Source organism: Ranitomeya imitator, chromosome 4, assembly GCF_032444005.1.
Source record: "Ranitomeya imitator isolate aRanImi1 chromosome 4, aRanImi1.pri, whole genome shotgun sequence".
Lineage (NCBI taxonomy): Eukaryota > Metazoa > Chordata > Amphibia > Anura > Dendrobatidae > Ranitomeya > Ranitomeya imitator.
In genome coordinates, this window is record NC_091285.1 from 521,902,599 (window position 1) to 521,921,797 (window position 19,199).

General features: G+C 39.6%; 1 protein-coding gene across 1 annotated transcript in view; it reads left to right on the forward strand.

The window, feature by feature from the left end:
* The window catches only part of TUBGCP4 (tubulin gamma complex component 4), a 52,621-nt gene that overhangs the window by 17,629 nt on the left and 15,793 nt on the right, over positions 1–19,199 (forward strand). Inside the window, exons 4-11 of the mRNA XM_069766115.1 lie at positions 1,398–1,451; positions 5,649–5,705; positions 6,976–7,055; positions 8,839–9,040; positions 10,188–10,353; positions 10,844–10,968; positions 13,345–13,395; positions 15,946–16,051. Coding sequence (XP_069622216.1) covers positions 1,398–1,451; positions 5,649–5,705; positions 6,976–7,055; positions 8,839–9,040; positions 10,188–10,353; positions 10,844–10,968; positions 13,345–13,395; positions 15,946–16,051 — 841 coding nt within the window. The remainder of the gene's footprint in view (positions 1–1,397; positions 1,452–5,648; positions 5,706–6,975; positions 7,056–8,838; positions 9,041–10,187; positions 10,354–10,843; positions 10,969–13,344; positions 13,396–15,945; positions 16,052–19,199) is intronic.

A 19,199-nucleotide genomic window follows, 5' to 3' on the forward strand; every position in this document is an offset into this window, starting at 1 on the left:
TTATTACCATTGAATAGATGAGATATGTATTTAGTGTTGGGGTGCCAAACTTTTTGGTCCAAGGGCCACAATAACACTTATGACTAATTCCCATTTACAGTATGGGAATTATCATCTGAGACTTTTAGATGCTGGTTCCCTCTCCAAGGTTCCCACATTTCGTGTATGTGTCTGGGGGTCACCTAATCCCTCATCTGCAATCCAGGATACAAGGTGCCATGACTGTGGCTTTCCTAAACATGGTTAATATGAGTTGCTGAAACACCTGAACCTTTACTAATCCCATAAATGAGAATGAAGATATCCACATTTGTATGTGCCCACCTCTCTACCTCATCTACTCCTTTCTAACATGCCATGCAGGCATCACGAGTCCCCCACTCTGCCAATTTATGGGGGTCTCAGAGATGCACCATTATTACTTGCTCAGCCCTATGTCAATCAATCATAAGCTCTATTACTTTTTCCTCTGCCATGGGAGATACATATGAGAAAAAAAACTGTGACTGTTACAGACAGGGCATAAACAGGTGGAATGTATTGTGGTGATCTGTTTCCACCAGATGAATAGGAGTATTCTAAAATGTTAGTTACCCCTAATCTATCGTATAGGAGATAAACTTCCCAATCATTGAGGGTCTGACTGCGGGATCCGCCAACGATCTTGTTGACCGGATCTCTGAAGACCCCTGTGTGAACAGAGCGCAGGTTGACCATTCTCACCACTGGCACCATTCATTCATACAAGAGTGCTGAAGACCATCTGAGTGCAGCACTCGGTAATATACTGCAGTCCCCCAGAGAATGATTGCATTGGAGGGGGTGATGGACCGCCGCTCCATTTACAAGGCTCCTAGGGAATGGCATTCAAACCTGAGAAGATCCTTTCATGTGTTTAAAAGAAACAAAACCATTTGCTGTCTGTTTTATTGAGGGCTGGAAAAACTAGTTACGGTATGTAGATTATGTTTTTTAATCCAGCTGCAAAGGAGGCAAATGTAAGACAATTTCTGACAAATGAATGGCTCCTGTACTGGAACAATATTCTTTTGTTTCCAAATTAAATCACTTTGTAGTTTTGAAAGGTTTCTGGGGGGATTGGGCCATGTTTCTTTCTTCTATGCAGGTGTATGTGTATGTGCACTTTCAGAGCTGGAGAGAAGTCCATTGTGGTGGCCATTGCCACTGCCTCCGTTCTGGAAAATGCAACAACTTTTTTGAAAGATTTTTTTTTCTTGCTAAAAAGTAAGACTTCCAGTCTGGAAAATACTGTAATTATTTCTGTACCTTCTTCACGCTGTATTCTTTTTTTGTTGTCTTGGTCCTGTAGGGGGTTAGAAGTTTTCCGAATACATTAAACTTCCAAGGAAATGAATCTTTTTTTTTTTCTTATACAGTTCTTGGCTGATCCTCATCTTTCAATATCCCACATTAACTACTCCCTTGATCAGGTGAGTTCATGTAACAGAAGGCACATTAAGCAGCGTGGGCTTTTTAATTTGTTAATATTACATACCAAGCACCACTTGTTTCACAGTTGTATAAGGTCAAGTATGCAAACAGAAAAATAAATAAATATATACACATACTTTTCTTGGAGATATATATGCACATGAAGTATACATGGTCGTAAAATGCTTCACATCACATAAGTCGTGTGTATATATATATATATATATATATATATATATATATATATATATATATATATATATATATATATATATATATATATATATATATATATATAATGAGAGAGAGAGAGAATAGAATATAATGTATGGCTACAGCCTCATCAGTAAATATGCCTCTAAGGATATGTGCACACGTTTAGTGAAATTCTTCTGGAAATCTTGATGTGTTGGCAGGAAAACATGATACGTGTTTTTGTGATTTTATTTTTAGGTGTTACTGTTGCCGATTTTTTTTAATTTTTTTCTATTATTATTATTATTGTTTTCACTACAATAATGTATATGCTGTAGATATAAATCTGTAAGAAAAAGAATGATTTAGGAAAAAATAATCAACGTGTGCATGAGACTTCAGGAATCTCATTCACTTTCCTGCTGCTAGGAATTTATTCAGGTTTTGTGACAAAACTGTGCAGAAAAAAATGCAACAAAAATGTAACGTTTGCAAACACCCTAACAAAAAAACTGCTAGAGAGAAAGTTAATACAAAATAGGCTTAAAAACAGATGGGTCACGCAGTAAGGGAGGCAGCACGCATGAGACTTGTACAGAATGTGCTTTGGGAAGGTGCCAAACCGTCGGCTGGAGACTTTAATGGGCATATATACAGGTCCTTCTCAAAAAATTAGCATATAGTGTTAAATTTCATTATTTACCATAATGTAATGATTACAATTAAACTTTCATATATTATAGATTCATTATCCACCAACTGAAATTTGTCAGGTCTTTTATTGTTTTAATACTGATGATTTTGGCATACAACTCCTGATAACCCAAAAAACCTGTCTCAATAAATTAGCATATCAAGAAAAGGTTCTCTAAACGACCTATTACCCTAATCTTCTGAATCAACTAATTAACTCTAAACACATGCAAAAGATACCTGAGGCTTTTATAAACTCCTTGCCTGGTTCATTACTCAAAACCCCCATCATGGGTAAGACTAGCGACCCGACAGATGTCAAGAAGGCCATCATTGACACCCTCAAGCAAGAGGGTAACATAGTAACATAGTAACATAGTAACATAGTTAGTAAGGCCGAAAAAAGACATTTGTCCATCCAGTTCAGCCTATATTCCATCATAATAAATACCCAGATCTACGTCCTTCTACAGAACCTAATAATTGTATGATACAATATTGTTCTGCTCCAGGAAGACATCCAGGCCTCTCTTGAACCCCTCGACTGAGTTCGCCATCACCACCTCCTCAGGCAAGCAATTCCAGATTCTCACTGCCCTAACAGTAAAGAATCCTCTTCTATGTTGGTGGAAAAACCTTCTCTCCTCCAGACGCAAAGAATGCCCCCTTGTGCCCGTCACCTTCCTTGGTATAAACAGATCCTCAGCGAGATATTTGTATTGTCCCCTTATATACTTATACATGGTTATTAGATCGCCCCTCAGTCGAGGGGTAAGACCCAGAAAGAAATTTCTCAACAAATAGGCTGTTCCCAGAGTGCTGTATCAAGGCACCTCAATGGTAAGTCTGTTGGAAGGAAACAATGTGGCAGAAAACGCTGTACAACGAGAAGAGGAGACCGGACCCTGAGGAAGATTGTGGAGAAGGACCGATTCCAGACCTTGGGGAACCTGAGGAAGCAGTGGACTGAGTCTGGTGTGGAAACATCCAGAGCCACCGTGCACAGGCGTGTGCAGGAAATGGGCTACAGGTGCCGCATTCCCCAGGTAAAGCCACTTTTGAACCATAAACAGCGGCAGAGGCGCCTGACCTGGGCTACAGAGAAGCAGCACTGGACTGTTGCTAAGTGGTCCCAAGTACTTTTTTCTGATGAAAGCAAATTTTGCATGTCATTCGGAAATCAAGGTACCAGAGTCTGGAGGAAGACTGGGGAGAAGGAAATTCCAAAATGCCTGAAGTCCAGTGTCAAGTACCCACAGTCAGTGATGGTGTGGGGTGCCATGTCAGCTGCTGGTGTTGGTCCACTGTGTTTCATCAAGGGCAGGGTCAATGCAGCTAGCTATCAGGATATTTTGGAGCACTTCATGCTTCCATCGGCTGAAATGCTTTATGGAGATGAAGATTTCATTTTTCAGCACGACCTGGCACCTGCTCACAGTGCCAAAACCACTGGTAAATGGTTTACTGACCATGGTATTACTGTGCTCAACTGGCCTGCCAACTCTCCTGACCTGAACCCCATAGAGAATCTGTGGGATATTGTGAAGAGAAAGTTGAGAGACGCAAGACCCAACACTCTGGATGAGCTTAAGGCCGCTATTGAAGCATCCTGGGCCTCCATAACATCTCAGCAGTGTCACAGGCTGATTGCCTCCATGCCACGCCGCATTGAAGCAGTCATTTCTGCCAAAGGATTCCCGACCAAGTATTGAGTGCATAACTGAACATTATTATTTGATGTTTTTTTTGTTTGTTATTAAAAAACACTTTTATTTGATTGGATGGGTGAAATATGCTAATTTATTGAGACAGGTTTTTTGGGTTATCAGGAGTTGTATGCCAAAATCATCAGTATTAAAACAATAAAAGACCTGACAAATTTCAGTTGGTGGATAATGAATCTATAATATATGAAAGTTTAATTGTAATCATTACATTATGGTAAATAATGAAATTTAACACTATATGCTAATTTTTTGAGAAGGACCTGTAGGCATTGCTGATGTTCTGCCAGTCACCCTTGTATTCTAGATCTGACTTGCACATTTACATTTCTGTGGACAGCACTGTTGCTTTGCTGATCTGGGAGCCTGAGCTCAAATCCCACCAAAAACAACATCTACAAGGAGATTGTATGTTCTCCCCGTGTTTGTGTGGGTTTCCTCCAGGTTCTCCAGTTTCCTCCCACCCTCCAAAGACATACTGATAGGGAACGTACATTGTGATCCCCAATGGGGACGGTGATGATAATGTTTGTAAAGCGCTGCAGAATTTGCTGGTGCTGTATAAGCAAAACAGATTAATAATAATAATGCTCATCTACTCTGGCACATTCTATGTGTTAATACTTTATATGCCTTATCTATCTGCTTCCTTTTTAAGCTGATATGTGTTACGTATTATGTTCATTTTACGGCAATATTAGTAGTCTTTGGTTACTTGGCTTTCCTTAAGCCTAATGTTAAAATTTAATTTTTTCCTATCTTAATAACCATTTTCGTTAGTAATCTGAATTTTCTGTGTTTTTTTTTTTATCTAGACAAGCTAAAAAAATACCCAGACACATGCATGCTAAATAATGACTGTAAATCACTTATAAATTATCCAGCCTTACAACTATCACACATCTCCTTTCTACCATTAAATAACACATTGATATTATAGCTGATCTAAGATGTGTTAGTGATGATTGAGTGTAGGCAATAACGGTGAGCATCGGCAGCTGGACAGGTAGTCCTCTCAGACATGCAGTGATATAGAAGTGTCGGCTTCACCTTATAATCCATAGTGGAGTAAGACTTTTTGGTATGGCCTCCTGGCTCAAGTTGATTATGACCTATATGGAACGACTATGGCCCTCATAGACCGCTGGGTCCACCAGCAGAAGACACCAGAAGGGAGAGGAGTTGGGAACATGGGTATCAGACCCAGCAGCTCTCGAAAACATGGTATATGAGAAGAGCAGGCATGGACCCAACTTGGCTCAACACAAAAATAACACTCCCAGAGTACAAACACGAGGAGACGACTGCAGGAAGGACGAGTACAGTCGCCACACTTACGGCTGTAGGACTGACCAGTTCACTCACTGCGCCACAGCTACCTCATATCAATGACATCCATGGTCAAATCTCTTCAATGTGGGTCCCAATGATGGGTTATATTCCACCAATTTGCTTAAAATCAGAATCTATGTACCTGAAATGACAATTTCATCAAATTAATCTGATTGATCATCCAGACTATTGATGAACCAATTTTCTGATGATCTATTGTTCTGTAAGGTTTCCATGTTTCCTGTTTTTCAGTTTCATCTCCTTTTTCCATCTGTAATGATTGTGGTGGAACAGATAAAGAGCCAGAAGGTATTGTAATAATGTTCTACCCATAGTGATGGCCGCTCCTTCTCATGCTGCAGGTAGAAATGGAGGGAAGTGTGATATGTAGCCTGGATATTTGTCCATTGTGTGTAGGTCCTCTTCTGTACTGTACAATGTTAGTCACTGAGAGACTCGTCAGGAAGTTCTTTCCTCTAATATGTCAGGGAAATTATGAAATGGAGCACAATATGGAATATCATGTTTATTTAACCGTTCCTTAAGGACAGTATTCATACTAAATGAACAGTACAAACTGCAAGAAATTCACTGCAGAAATATTATAGAGTGTATACCAGTAGTACCCAAAACCCGGTCCCTGAGCATTTCAGGGGAAAATATGAAGTTACAAATCAGATTTGCTCTTGAGTTCAGTGGAGGTGACATTAACCTCCATACGGCCGCTAATGGCGACTGTGGGCAAAATGTCATCTAGCTCTTTTCAGACTTCTAGAACATCAGCATATGTGGATCTCTAGCAGGAAAACCTCTATGGTCTTCTTCAGTCCTAAGCCATTCTACGTCCACTAACCTATAATCCACCACTTCTAAAAAATGGGATGTACTATATATAGAAAGTTGTTATAGTGAGTGTAATCAGGGCTGTAGGGGGAAGGAGGGTTTGCTTTCCATCTTTTTCGCGGGCACCAGCACACTTGGAAGTCCTAATTTTGCCCTTGTGGTTTTCTCTAAATTCTGAATTTCTGTAAAATGGACAGTATACTGTAATACTTGTTTTCTAGTAGTGCATTGTAGTGTTAATTCTAAGCACTGGCCATATAAATAGCGGCTGCAGAAAGTAATTATTTCTTTCTATGGTGATTATGGAAATGCAGAATGTATCCAGGCTGGGCTTCTTTACGGAGCTTCATGCTGATATTCTCCTTTTAGCTATGAACGGATGAAATGGTAATAACTCTTTAAATCTTCTCATGTTAATTATAGCCAGGCTTTATTAGACTCTTTAATGGTAAACCTGCCCACCTATTAGTTGAGATGGGAGCATGGATTGCTCCTACTATCCAGGTATTGTTGAAAGATGAAATTGTGGCCATGTTGTCATTTTTGGAAGGCTGAAAACTACTCGTCAGAACAGGACTCTTCCTGGTGATGGTGAAGTGTACAGAGCAAGGGTCCATGCTGCCCAATACAACTGCAATGAGTGGTGCGATGTAATAACTAGGCAGCACGAATGTAGCTGATTAATATACCCGTCTTCTACATTTTGCCATAACTACAGATACCTTTCTTTCACTAGATTCATGGCTGCCAACTTTTGGAAACCGTTTACAAGCACAGCTGTGGGGGGCTTCCTCCAGTCCGCAGTGCGCTAGAAAAGTAAGGAAACTATTCACATGCTATAAATATATTAGAAAATATTTTCCCACCATATAGTTTCTGCCACCTGAATGTGCAGCCATTTGTAAGGGCAATATATTATAAAGATTTATAGGTTTACTCTCTCTTAGCCTAAATGGCATAAAAAATATCTAAAGAAACAAAGTCCAGCTCACCAGTAATGCCTCATCCAGACCTGTCCAAAGCACTAATAGCGTTTCTGCCACTGACATAAAGATCTCCTGTATCCACAATACAAATACCACCCGTTTCTGGTGGGTCAAGCTTCCTGGCAAATGGGTGCAAGCAAAGAACACACTGGATTCATAGTCATAGTCCACTGAATTCAGGATCTGAGAGATCATATCTCCCTCCTCACTGTGTGATGGAAGGATTGCTAATTGGTATACACAGTAACCAGCCATCACGTCTGTAGTGGGGCGAGTACAGCAGACTAGTAGCTATGTGTCCTCTGTATTCCTTATTTGCTACTATTGGCAAAATAGCACAATATTGTTTTGTGCCATTGGGGTTAATAGGGGGGGCACATATTTTCCTCTACCATGAATACCTAAACTTCTTATCTAATGGGAATACCAGAGAAACTTCTGGCATATATAATAGCACTAATATTAAAGGCAATCTGTCATGTCTAGAAAAGCTAATTATCTATAGTGGTAATCTGCATGTAAATAACTCATATTTGCCAGGCTTAAAAGGGTGGTCCAAAGTCCAAATTAATTTTCATCCTAAAACCCTATCTATTTAATACCATAATCTAAACTACTTTCTAATATACTTTAATTAAAAATGTTCCATCCTTCCATAACTATACTATCTAACTGCTTTTCCTTTTTTTCCATTTCCTTTTTGATGCTGTGTTGAAGAATCCTAGTGCATGCTGTGATACTCGAACAAAGCATCATCAGGTGGCAAAGGCTGTGGTTACTGCAGCAGGCAGTGCCCCCTCAATGAAGCAAAGCGTCATCAGTGACTTTCAGGGGCTGGGCTGGTCCCTGCATGATATGCACAATGACAGCGTGCTCTCTGTTGCTGGCTCAGATCAGCATTAACAAGCCGGCAACAGAGTGGTATCAGAATACCCAGCATACAGAGGCCAGTTTCCCACCTCCCGCAAGAGACACTACATGCCAAGTATTCTGCCAGCGCTCTGTTGCCGGTTTGTTACTGCTGATCTGATCTGGCAACACAGAGTGCGCTGCCATTGTGCACATTGCCCTCTAAATGAGCGTCATTGATGATTTTTTTTTTTCCAGTATCCCAGCATGCACTAGGATTTTTGAACAAATTGTCATCAATAAGGAAGAGGGGGGGGGGGGGGAGAAATGTTTAGATTATGGCATTAAATAAGGATTTGGGATGAAAATTTATTTGGACTTTGGACCACCCCTTTACTGCTGCAGCTACGGGGAGAAGATTAGGTTATATTCTCTCTGCAGCTGCTCGCTTCCAATCATGCAGATTATCCCTGTATCTGTATTGTAATTATTTAGCTTCATCAGCGGCTATCAGAATATTGCTGGCTGCAGAATGTATCACCTTAGAATCTGTCAGTGAGCTTGTTATAATCGCAGTTTGGGAGTCTTTTTCTTCCTCGGAAGCTATCTTTATCATTTAGGCTTAAACCCCAGGAATCGCTATGTACAATTATTTATTTCACAGGGAACTACTGTAACATATTCCTGACCATTAGCTGCAGTCTCCTGCTTTACTTGCCCATTTTATATTTACCATTGTATATTTCCCTCATGCCCTTTTTCAGGATCTTGGCCGTGAGTCACGGGGTCATGTACAAGCAGCTTTCAGCTTGGATGCTTCATGGACTTCTCTTGGACCAGTATGAGGAGTTTTTTGTCAGACAAGGACCATCTTCTGGCAATTCTTCTGCTCAATCAGAAGATGATGATGATGATTTGGGAATCGGGGGACTCACTGGGAAACAACTACGAGAGTTGCAAGATTTGGTAAGAAAAAACACTAGGTGTTTTAATTGAGTTGTCAAATCAATCGCCTACAGCCAATATTATGGTTTAAAGTAGGGCCCTGTCAGCCCAAAATTCTTTTTTGATGTTTGCATCTCATTGGTAAACTCTTGGTAGAGAGGAGAAATAAGTGAGCAATATCCAATCATTGAAGGTCTAACATGCTGCACCTCAACCAATTCTACACCAATCAGCTGTTAGCAGGTCCCGCTTCCACTGGAAGTACACGGTGTACAGAGCTGGAACAGCATGGCTGTACACTGTGCAATGGCTTTTCTCGGCTATGGCAGCTCATCACCTAGTTAGATTAATAGGAGTAGAGCTGCAGTACCCAAGGAGACCACGATCTAGCGTACGGAGTTGTGCTGTGCCGGCTTCATTCATTGCGTACATCTGGATTCTGCAGGATCTAGTAACAGCTGATTGTGGGGGTGCAGTGTTTTGGACCCTCTTAAGGATAGTTCACTACTAGCTAAATTGTGGACAACCCTTTTAGCATTGTATAGGTTTTGTTAAAGTCAGAGGGCTATCCATGAGAAACATTTTAGTTGTTACTTTTTCCACCTGGGGGCTCTGAGAGAGGACTTGCCTCTACTAAGAATCCTTTTCTTGTATTGAATAATTCCAGACATGTTTTTGTGTAGTATTAGTCCATCTATCTTCTGCTGCCTGAACATTTAATTTTAGAGATGGAGAATTTTTCCTTGTAAATGGTTCTGCTGTCAGACGAAAGTCTCACATGCACATTAGTCTACTGTAAGCCAAACCCACCGGTATCAACGGGTTTGGCCACATTCTAATGTGTATGAGGGCCCCAGACAATTCATTGCCTTGGAGAGTTAAGGATCAAACATGTCTGATATTGAACTGCCAATTCTATGTTCTCTAGAAGGTGAGCCACTGCCAGTAATGTCTGGCGGTGGCTCAATCATGGAGAAAACAGAAACCCTTGGCTAATAGAGCGCTCATGTGTATGGTACAGTTGGGTGAGATAGCAGCCAGCCAAATGACTGTTTGAATTGTTAGTCCAATGGTCATCTGATGTGTTACAAGCTTAATGGAGGACATGCAATCTTATGATTATGTGATAAAGGGAGAATCATTTCTGCCACATTCTGTAATCTATTAGAGGCTTATTGAAGAGGAGAACATGCTGGCTCCATCACTCAAGCAGTTTTCTCTGCGGGTTGAAATGCTGCCATCTTACATCCCTGTAAGAGTTGCTGAGAAGATTTTATTTGTCGGGGAATCGGTCCAGATGTTCGAAAATCAGAATGTAAATATGACTAGAACGGGTAAGAAGCGGCACACAGCCCTGATCGTCTGATAATATGTGATACATACAGAATTCTCACTACGGAAAGATTGTCCTTCCATGTCATTGCATTGTGTTTGATATACCTGCTCTGCTATACGCTGTAATAGTAGGACATCATTCCCATACTTCTCCATAAGCCCACACCCCAGCATCTCAACCTCCGATGCCATACTTGGGTGCACTCGGCTGCACTTTTTGCCCTGGCTGTACTGTACCACTGTGGCAAGAATCTGTGCAGAACTCCTCTCTATACATCGAAACCGCATTTATCAACCAACAGGTTGGGAATTGGTCAAAGGGTTATGTCAAGTATGTGTAGGGAAAAACCCTATTTCCCTCTATCCAGGGTAGTAAACTGGTGCACCATTTTCGGGGAGGGGGCAGTATACTATTACATAGTACCATTTACTGATAGAGTGGTGCTGTACATTGTTGTTGGCCTCTCATATGATCTGTTTTTTGAACAGGTTCTATATTGAAGAATCAGGAGGATATATTTGCTGCAGAGTTGCATAGGTTGAAGCAGCAGCCTTTGTTTAACCTGGTAGATTTTGAGTCCGTCCTTGACAGGATCAGAAGCACTGTAGCCGAGGTAAGAAGTCTTTTTTTTTTTTTTTTTTTTTACTCTAATGGCAAAAAGTCTTCAGGATGTGAAGAAATGTCGTGTTTTGCTCCATTTTTATAAGATAGAAAATCAATAGTACAGGTTTTTTTTTAAGAAAGACATACTGCTTAATTGCTCAGTTACACAGGTAAACGCTGAATCAGATCAAAATAATACAGGTGGTCCACCACCCACTAATGGTAATAGCACAGGGACTACATAATAAATGTAAGCTGTGGGGAGTGTGGCATGGAACAGATCCACAACATTGAGACTGGTTGGAAAACTGATACGCCATCCACGGCTAACAATGTATGTGCTATATAAATTATGCGCCTTATTATTTCTGAGAAGCATATAATTAGGTATTGCCACACAATGAACCAAGGATCCTCCACTCGCGACGCGCGTTTTACAAGAAATGCTTCATACGAATTTAGTAGTGTGTTAAAATATACCATAGGTCAAGAAGATTGCTGTAACCTTTATCAAGTGAGCAGGGTCTTGTGTACACGCAGAGAAATGTGCCTCAGTGTATGAAATCCATCCCAGGATACAGATACAAGTGCTTCTCACACAATTAGAATATCATCAAAAAGTTAATTTATTTCGATACAAAAAGTGAAACTCATATATTACATAGTTATTACAAACAGAGTGACCTATTGCAAGTGTTTATTTCTGTTCATGTTGATGATTATGGCTTACAGACAATGAAATCTCAAAAGTCATTATCTCGGTAAATTAGAAAAACATAACAAAAAACACCTGCAAAGGCTTCCTAATCGTTTAAGAAGGTCCCTTAGTCTGTTTCAGTGGGCTCCACTGCTCGGGGGAAGACTGCTGACTTGACAGATGTCCAGAAGGCAGTCATTGACACATTCCTAAACTTACTAAAGAAGCTGGCTGATCAGAGTGCTGTATCCAAGCATATTAATGGCAAGTTGAGTGGAAGGAAAATGTGTGGTAGAAAAAGGTGCACAAGTAACCGGAAAAACCGCAACCTTGAAAGGATTGTTAAGAAAAGGCCATTCAAAAATTTGAGGTAGATTCACAAGGAGTGGACTGCTGCTGGGGTCATTGCTTCAAGAGCCGCCACACACAGACGTATCCAGGACATGGGCTTCAAGTGTCGCATTCCTTGGGTCAAGCAACTCATGACCAATAGACAACACCAGAAGCGTCATATCTGGGCCAAGGAGAAAATGAACTGGACTGTTGCTCAGTCGTCCAAGGTATTGTTTTCAGATGAAAGTAAATTTAGCATTTAATTTGGAAATCAAGGTTCCAGAGTCTGGAGGAAGAGTGGAGAGGCACAGTGTGAAGTGTGCAGTCTAGTATGAAGATTCCACAATCAGTGATGGTTTGGGGATCCATGTCATCTGCTGGTGTAGGTCCACTGTGTTTTATCAAGACCAAAGTCAGCACAGCCGTCTGCCAGGAAATTTTAGAGCACTTCATGCTTCGCTCTGCCGACAAGCTTTTTGGAGATAGAAATGTCATTCTCTAGCAGGACTTGGCACTTGTCCACACTGCCAAAAGTACCAATACCTGGTTTTAAAACAACAGTATCACTGTGCTTGATTGGCCAGCAAATTCTTCTGACCTTAACCCCATAGAGAATCCATGTGGTATTGTCAAGAGGAAGATGAGAGACACCAAACCCAACAATGCAGACGAGCTGAAGGCTGCTATGGAAGCCCAGGTTGCTTTGATAACACCTCAGCAGTGCCACAGGCTGATCGCCTCCATGCCACGCCGCATTGATGCAGTAATTGATGTAAAAGGAGCCGCAATCAAGTATTAAGTGCATTTACTGAACATACATTTCAGTAGGCCAACATTTCAGATTTTAAAATCATTTTTCAAGCTGGTGTTATAAAGTATTCTAATTTACTGAGATAATGACTTTTGGGTTTTCATTGGCTGTAAGCCATAATCATCAACATTAACAGAAATAAACACTAAAAATAGGTCACACTGTTTGTGATGACTCTATATAATATGAGTTTCACTTTTTGTATTGAAGAACTGAAATAAATTACCTTTTTGATGATATTCTAATTTTGTGAGAAGCACCTGTACATAATAGCTCATAAGGTCATCTACCTGTATTGACCTCTGCAACAGGAAGAGTAAACCACATGTGAATGGCTATCAGACTACAATCCACTGCTCTCTTTCTGTAGAGTGGGTACTTTTCAGTGCTGCTGCAGAACCTCATAGGAAACACCTCTGCTTATCTGTTTACCATGTGTACATTGAACAGCTGGGACTTTATATTGTAATGTGACTTTATAGAAGCCTTATAGGTTTTCTGTCTCAGGATTGTCTTTGACGTTGTTTGTTTTCATTTATTTCCAGCACTTGTGGAAACTAATGGTGGAGGAGTCTGATTTGATAGGACAGTTAAAGGTAAGGGCTGAAGATAAATTAAGGAATTTATTAAAGACTTAATGCTACTTTTTTAATAAAAATTACAGCTTTTTCACTCCTGGACATGGTTTTCTGGAAGATATAAGGCCAACTATAGTCTGACAGATTAACTATAATTTACACTAGAAGTTTCTGTAAATTATTGTTCACATCTACGCCTAGTTATAGCAGGCATAGTTTTCAAATTCTGGTGCCCGGGGCGTTTCATCTCTTTATAAATTTGGCACAACTTACTCTACCACAAGTTAATGCATATAAATTGCCTACTTGCTGCTGATTAACCATTTAAAAGTTGTTGTCTGTTTCTGACAGCATCATTTAAATGGAGCAAATGCATAGTTCAAGTGGAATACTGTAGTTTTGCATTGTACAGTACAAGCAATCAAGCGATCTGAGGTTCAAGTTCCGTAGGTACATGAAAAAAACTATGTAAAAAGAAAGTTGTTAAACAGATGTTTTAAATGTACTAAAAAAAAATTACCACACAAGTGAAGTGTGTGTGTGTATTGTGTAATATATATATATATATATATATATATATATATATATATATATATATATATATATATATATATATCATGAAAATTCTTTTACCTGGTAGAAAAAGATATCGCACATTGAACGCCTTAACCTCCAGAGCTTTTTTCGGATTTCGTTTTTCACTCCCCTTATTCCCAGAGCCAAAGCTTTTTTATTTTCCTGTCAATATGGCCATGTAAGGGCTTGTTTTTTGCAGGACGAGTTGTACTTTTGAACGACACCATTTGGTTTTACCATGTCGTCTACTAGAAAATGGGACTAAAATTCCAAGTGCGGTGAAATTGCAAAAAAAAAGTGCAATCCCACACTTGTTTTTTGTTTGGCTTTTTTTACTAGGTTCACTAAATGATAAAACTGACCTGTCATTATGATTCTCTAGGTCATTACTGGTTCATAGAAACCAAACATGTCTAGGTTATTTTTTATCTAAGCGGTAAAAACAAATTCCAAACTTTGTTAAAAAAAATTCTGCCATTGTCCAATACCCGTAGCGTCTCCATTTTTCGTGATCTCGGGTCGGGTGAGGGCTTATTTTTTACATGCTGAGCTGTCTTTTTTTTTAATTATACTGTTTTGGTGCAGATACGTTTTTGATCGCCCCTTATTGCATTTTAATGCAATGTCGCAGCAACCAAAAAAACCCGATAATTTTGGTGGTTTGACTTTTTTTTTCTCGCTACGCCGTTTAGCGATCTGTTTAATCCTTTTTTAAATTTTTTTATTGATTGGGCGATTCTGAACGTGGCGATACCAAATATGTGTGGGTTTGATTTTATTTTTGTTTTATTTTGAATGGTGAAAGGTGGGTGATTTGAACTTTTTAGATTTTTTTTTAAATATTTTTAAAAACATTTTTTTTTTTTACTTTTGGCATGCTTCAATAGCATCCATTGGAGACTAGAAGCTGTCATAGCCTGATCGGCTCTGCTACATAGAGACGATGGTCAGATCGCCTCTATATAGTAGAATTGCTGACTTGCTATGAGTGCCGACCACTGGGTGGCGCTCACAGCAATCTGGCACTGACAACCATAGAGGTCTCCAGGAGACCTCAGGTGACCCGCGATCACGTGATGCAGGTCACTGGTGTGCATATTTCCGGCGCGATTGCTGGAAGCGCCATTTAAATGCCGCTGTCAGCGTTTGACAGTGGCATTTAACTAGTTAATAGCCACGGGTGGATCGCGATTCCACCTGCAGCTATTGTGGGCACATGTCAGCTGTTCAAAACAGCTGACATGTCCCGGGAAAGATGTGGGCTTACCGCAGGAGCCCACATCAAAGGGAGGGATACCGATATTGGCGTACTATTACGCCCGATGTCGGTAAGGGGTTAAAAAGAAAATCCCAAAAATTATGGCAGAATTTTTTTTTTTTTTTACCATTTGTAATTTTATTCCCCATTGTAAAGTACATCATTATATTGTGAAATGAACTGTGGGATTTAAAACTACAACTCTTCCTTACACCCCCCCCCACCAAATAGTACAATTCATCAGATAGCTATGTTAACGAAAAATAAAAAAGTTGTGACAATCATTCATCATATATTGTGATTTTTATAGTAGTATATAAAAGGTATACTGTGGCTCGTATTCTATCCATCACAAATGTCACCGACTAATTCCTTTTGTTCTTTGTTTATTGTCAGTTATGCAAATTTTCTCTTCAGAGAGGAAGAGAGCTAGAACTCTAGTGCCGCCTATTGGAAGGTAGCAATCCTACAAGTCAATGTTGACCCTTTAACGAGCCTTGTCACATGACTTAGGATAATAGCCAAACCAGAATAAAGTCATGTGACAAGGCTCGTTAAAGGGTCAACATTGACATTGCCTCTGAAGAGACAATTTGCATAATTAGCATATTACCCAGAGGAGCATTGCGGCTTTAAGTCTCCTCATCTCGGCATGCTTAGCATGTCGATCTCCGCAAGGAGAAACAATATTTATTGTCAGTGAAACTAGTTATTTTATTTATTTCCTCTTACAGATTATAAAAGATTTCTACCTGTTAGGAAGAGGTGAATTGTTTCAGGCCTTTATAGATATAGCCCAACACATGCTTAAAACGCCACCCACCGCTGTCACAGAACATGGTGAGTACAAGCTGGTATGGACGACACAGATTGTATGTGCACAGCGTGCACTGCCACATAGGGGTGACCATACATATCATCTTTTTATGTCGATTTTCCATGCTTATTAGATGACGCAGATCAAGTGATGTGTATTTGTGTGATGAGCGGGTGTGACCTAAGGAAATACCACAGTCTAGCAAGGTGTATTGGTCAAAGGTTTGGAAACATACGCTCATACAATGGTTTTCCTTGAGGAAGCCTAGTCATGTTGAAGATAGTGGTGGGGAAAAGGTTCTCTACCATCTTTGAAACGGTGTCTGTATCCTCTGTTCTCTGGCCTTCTCCATAACCATATCTCATATACAAATATATACATACACGATGCATTCGCACACTGTAGTTAATAAATACATGAACTCCGCTATTGAAAACCGTAAAAATGTAAGTTATCATTTTTTGATCAAAGAGGACAGAAGCCATCGAACCACCTCATGGTTGGTCCTTTCACGAATGTCTTCTCTTTGTGCCAAACATGGCCTTATCTGATCCGGGAAGTGATCGTTTATGTAAATGTTTGTAAATTGGAAACATAATGTATTTGTGCACTGGTACATTAATTTATACTACAGGTGTGTAAGGCTTATTTCTCTCATTTTCCTTTTTTTAACTAAATATATCATATATATATTGATATACTATTTCACCAGTACAATACTACAGTTTTTTTTTCTTGTTTATCCTTTTATTCAGTTAAGGCCTTGTGCCAATATAGTATTGGTATATTTTCTTTTTAACCTAGGCTTTGATATCAATCTTATTTTTATTTGTCCCCTTGTCTTTAAATATTTACTATATGTTTAGACCATGTATTAATTGTATTTGTTTTCCAGCCTTGGTTTTAGTATTTAAAACATAATATTGTGTCCTGGCTGCCAGTCATTAATTGTTCAGTAACGCCGGTTTATTTCTCTTGTGTGATATGTTTTTTATAGCTAGTTTTGTCCAATAAAGTAATAATTTTTAATGGTATACTTGTTTATCTGTTATTGTAGCTTTATTGAATACTTTTTTGGTTTTCCTATTTACTGTAGTATTTTATGGTATGTACTGTATAACTAGTGCACATTGTGGTATAGAATTCTAAAATAGGTCACATTGTAGATTCAAACTAACAAATTAAAGCTGCACTTTGTAACACTATAGTATGCAGACTTGGAATATATGAAATTGGAATTGCATTACTGCTCTCAAAAATAAGTTAAAATGAAGATTCTTAGCACATGAATTGGCCAATTCATGTGTGGCCAACAGCCAAACGACGAGGCAACCTTCTTTGCTGGGAAGCTAACCTAATATGATACTACTCCTGAGCTAAAAACCTACAATTATATAACTAGGTAGGATCGAGCTGTGATTAAAACATCCATAGGCGGATTGGTGTAGTGCTCGGTCAGAAAGCATTTGTATACATTGTAGATTCCGACTGAAAGCAGCAAAACCATGAGTGTCCACCTATGGAAACACATTTGAAACAACTGTGCATTTGTCAGCTGCTTTGCTTTTACTCTGTAGTCCAAATTAATCCAATCTCTGTTGGATTGAGGGCTGGTGATCATGGAGGCCATGTCATCTATCTCTGCACTCCATCCCTCTCCTTCGTGGTCACATATCCCTTACGTAGCTTTAACATGGTCCCGCTAAGTTCAAACCATATGGATTGACGTGCCATCACAGAATACTGTGGTTGTCATGTTGGCTAAGTGTGCCCTGAATTTGAAATAAATCTCAAACAGTATCAACAACTTCCTCACCCTCACACCACCCCCTTCTATGCTTCACAGTGGGCAAACACATCTAGAAACCATGTGCTCACCTTTTTTGTGACTCCCAAAGATATGGTAGTTGGTACCAAGAATCTCACTTTTTTGGCCAGAGTACAGATTTCTACTGATTTTAGTGTTCAGTCCTTCTGTTACAAAACAAGTCTCTTCTTTTTGCTGTCCTCAATAGTGGCTTCTTTACAGCAATTTGACTATAAAGACCTACTTCTCCTAGTCTCCTCTAGCCAGTTGATGTTGAGGTGTGGCTGCTACTAGATGTCTGTGTATCACTCATGAGAGTTGTTATCTGGGATCCTGTGAATTTGCAGTTCCTGAGTCTTGTCACTCTCATGAACTTTTACTTTGCAGCAGAGGTAATTCTTGGTCTTCTTTCCCACGGTGGTCCTCATGAGGACCAGTTTCTTCATTGCGATTGATGTTTATCATGACTACACTTGTTGATACCTTCAAGGTTCCAGTAATTTTCCAGATTAACTGATCTGCATGTCTTAAAGTAATGATGGATTGTCATTTATATTTACTTAAGGGGTTCTAGCCACATTCTGACTTGTACACCGTTCCATACAGTGCTGAGTCCATATTCGACAACTGTTCTAACACTGCTTCCGTAAAACACACCTGATGATCACAAACCCATAGTGAAGCCCGGTGATTTCACAAAAGAGCTCAATGAGGCATACTTGTTAACTGGAAAATATTCCAGGTGACTACATGTTGTAGCTACTTGTGAGAATGTTATGGGTGTGTAAAAGGGATATGGTCTTCAGTCTGAATCTGCAATATATGTACACTCCAATAATAACAAGGAAAACCCTTACATAGACTGATGCATCCAAAATTTTGACTGATAATGCTTTTTTATGTGTTTATATGTAACATAGTATATCATTAACATAACATGTCTGCTGATCCTGTGATTATCATAATTGGTGTTGCAATTTTAGTGTTGAGGCGTGTATGTACACTCAAATTACAACTCCAAGAAGGAAAAACAGGATTTTGGTTGCTTACCGTAAAATCTGTTTCTTGAAGCCTCCATTGGGGGACACAGGAACCATGGGTGTATGCTGCTGCCACTAGGAGGCTGACACTATGCAAATAAAAAAGTTAGCTCCTCCTCTGCAGTGTACACCCCACCGACTGGCATTATACTCTTCAGTTAGTGAGAAAGCAGTAGGAGATAATGAACAAGGTTGAAAAACCATAACCACAAACATGAGAACTGTAAACGTGAGAACAGTCATATAACATATAACAGAAACATTGGGAGGGAGCTGTGTCCCCCAATGGAGGCTTCAAGAAACAGATTTTACGGTAAGCAACCA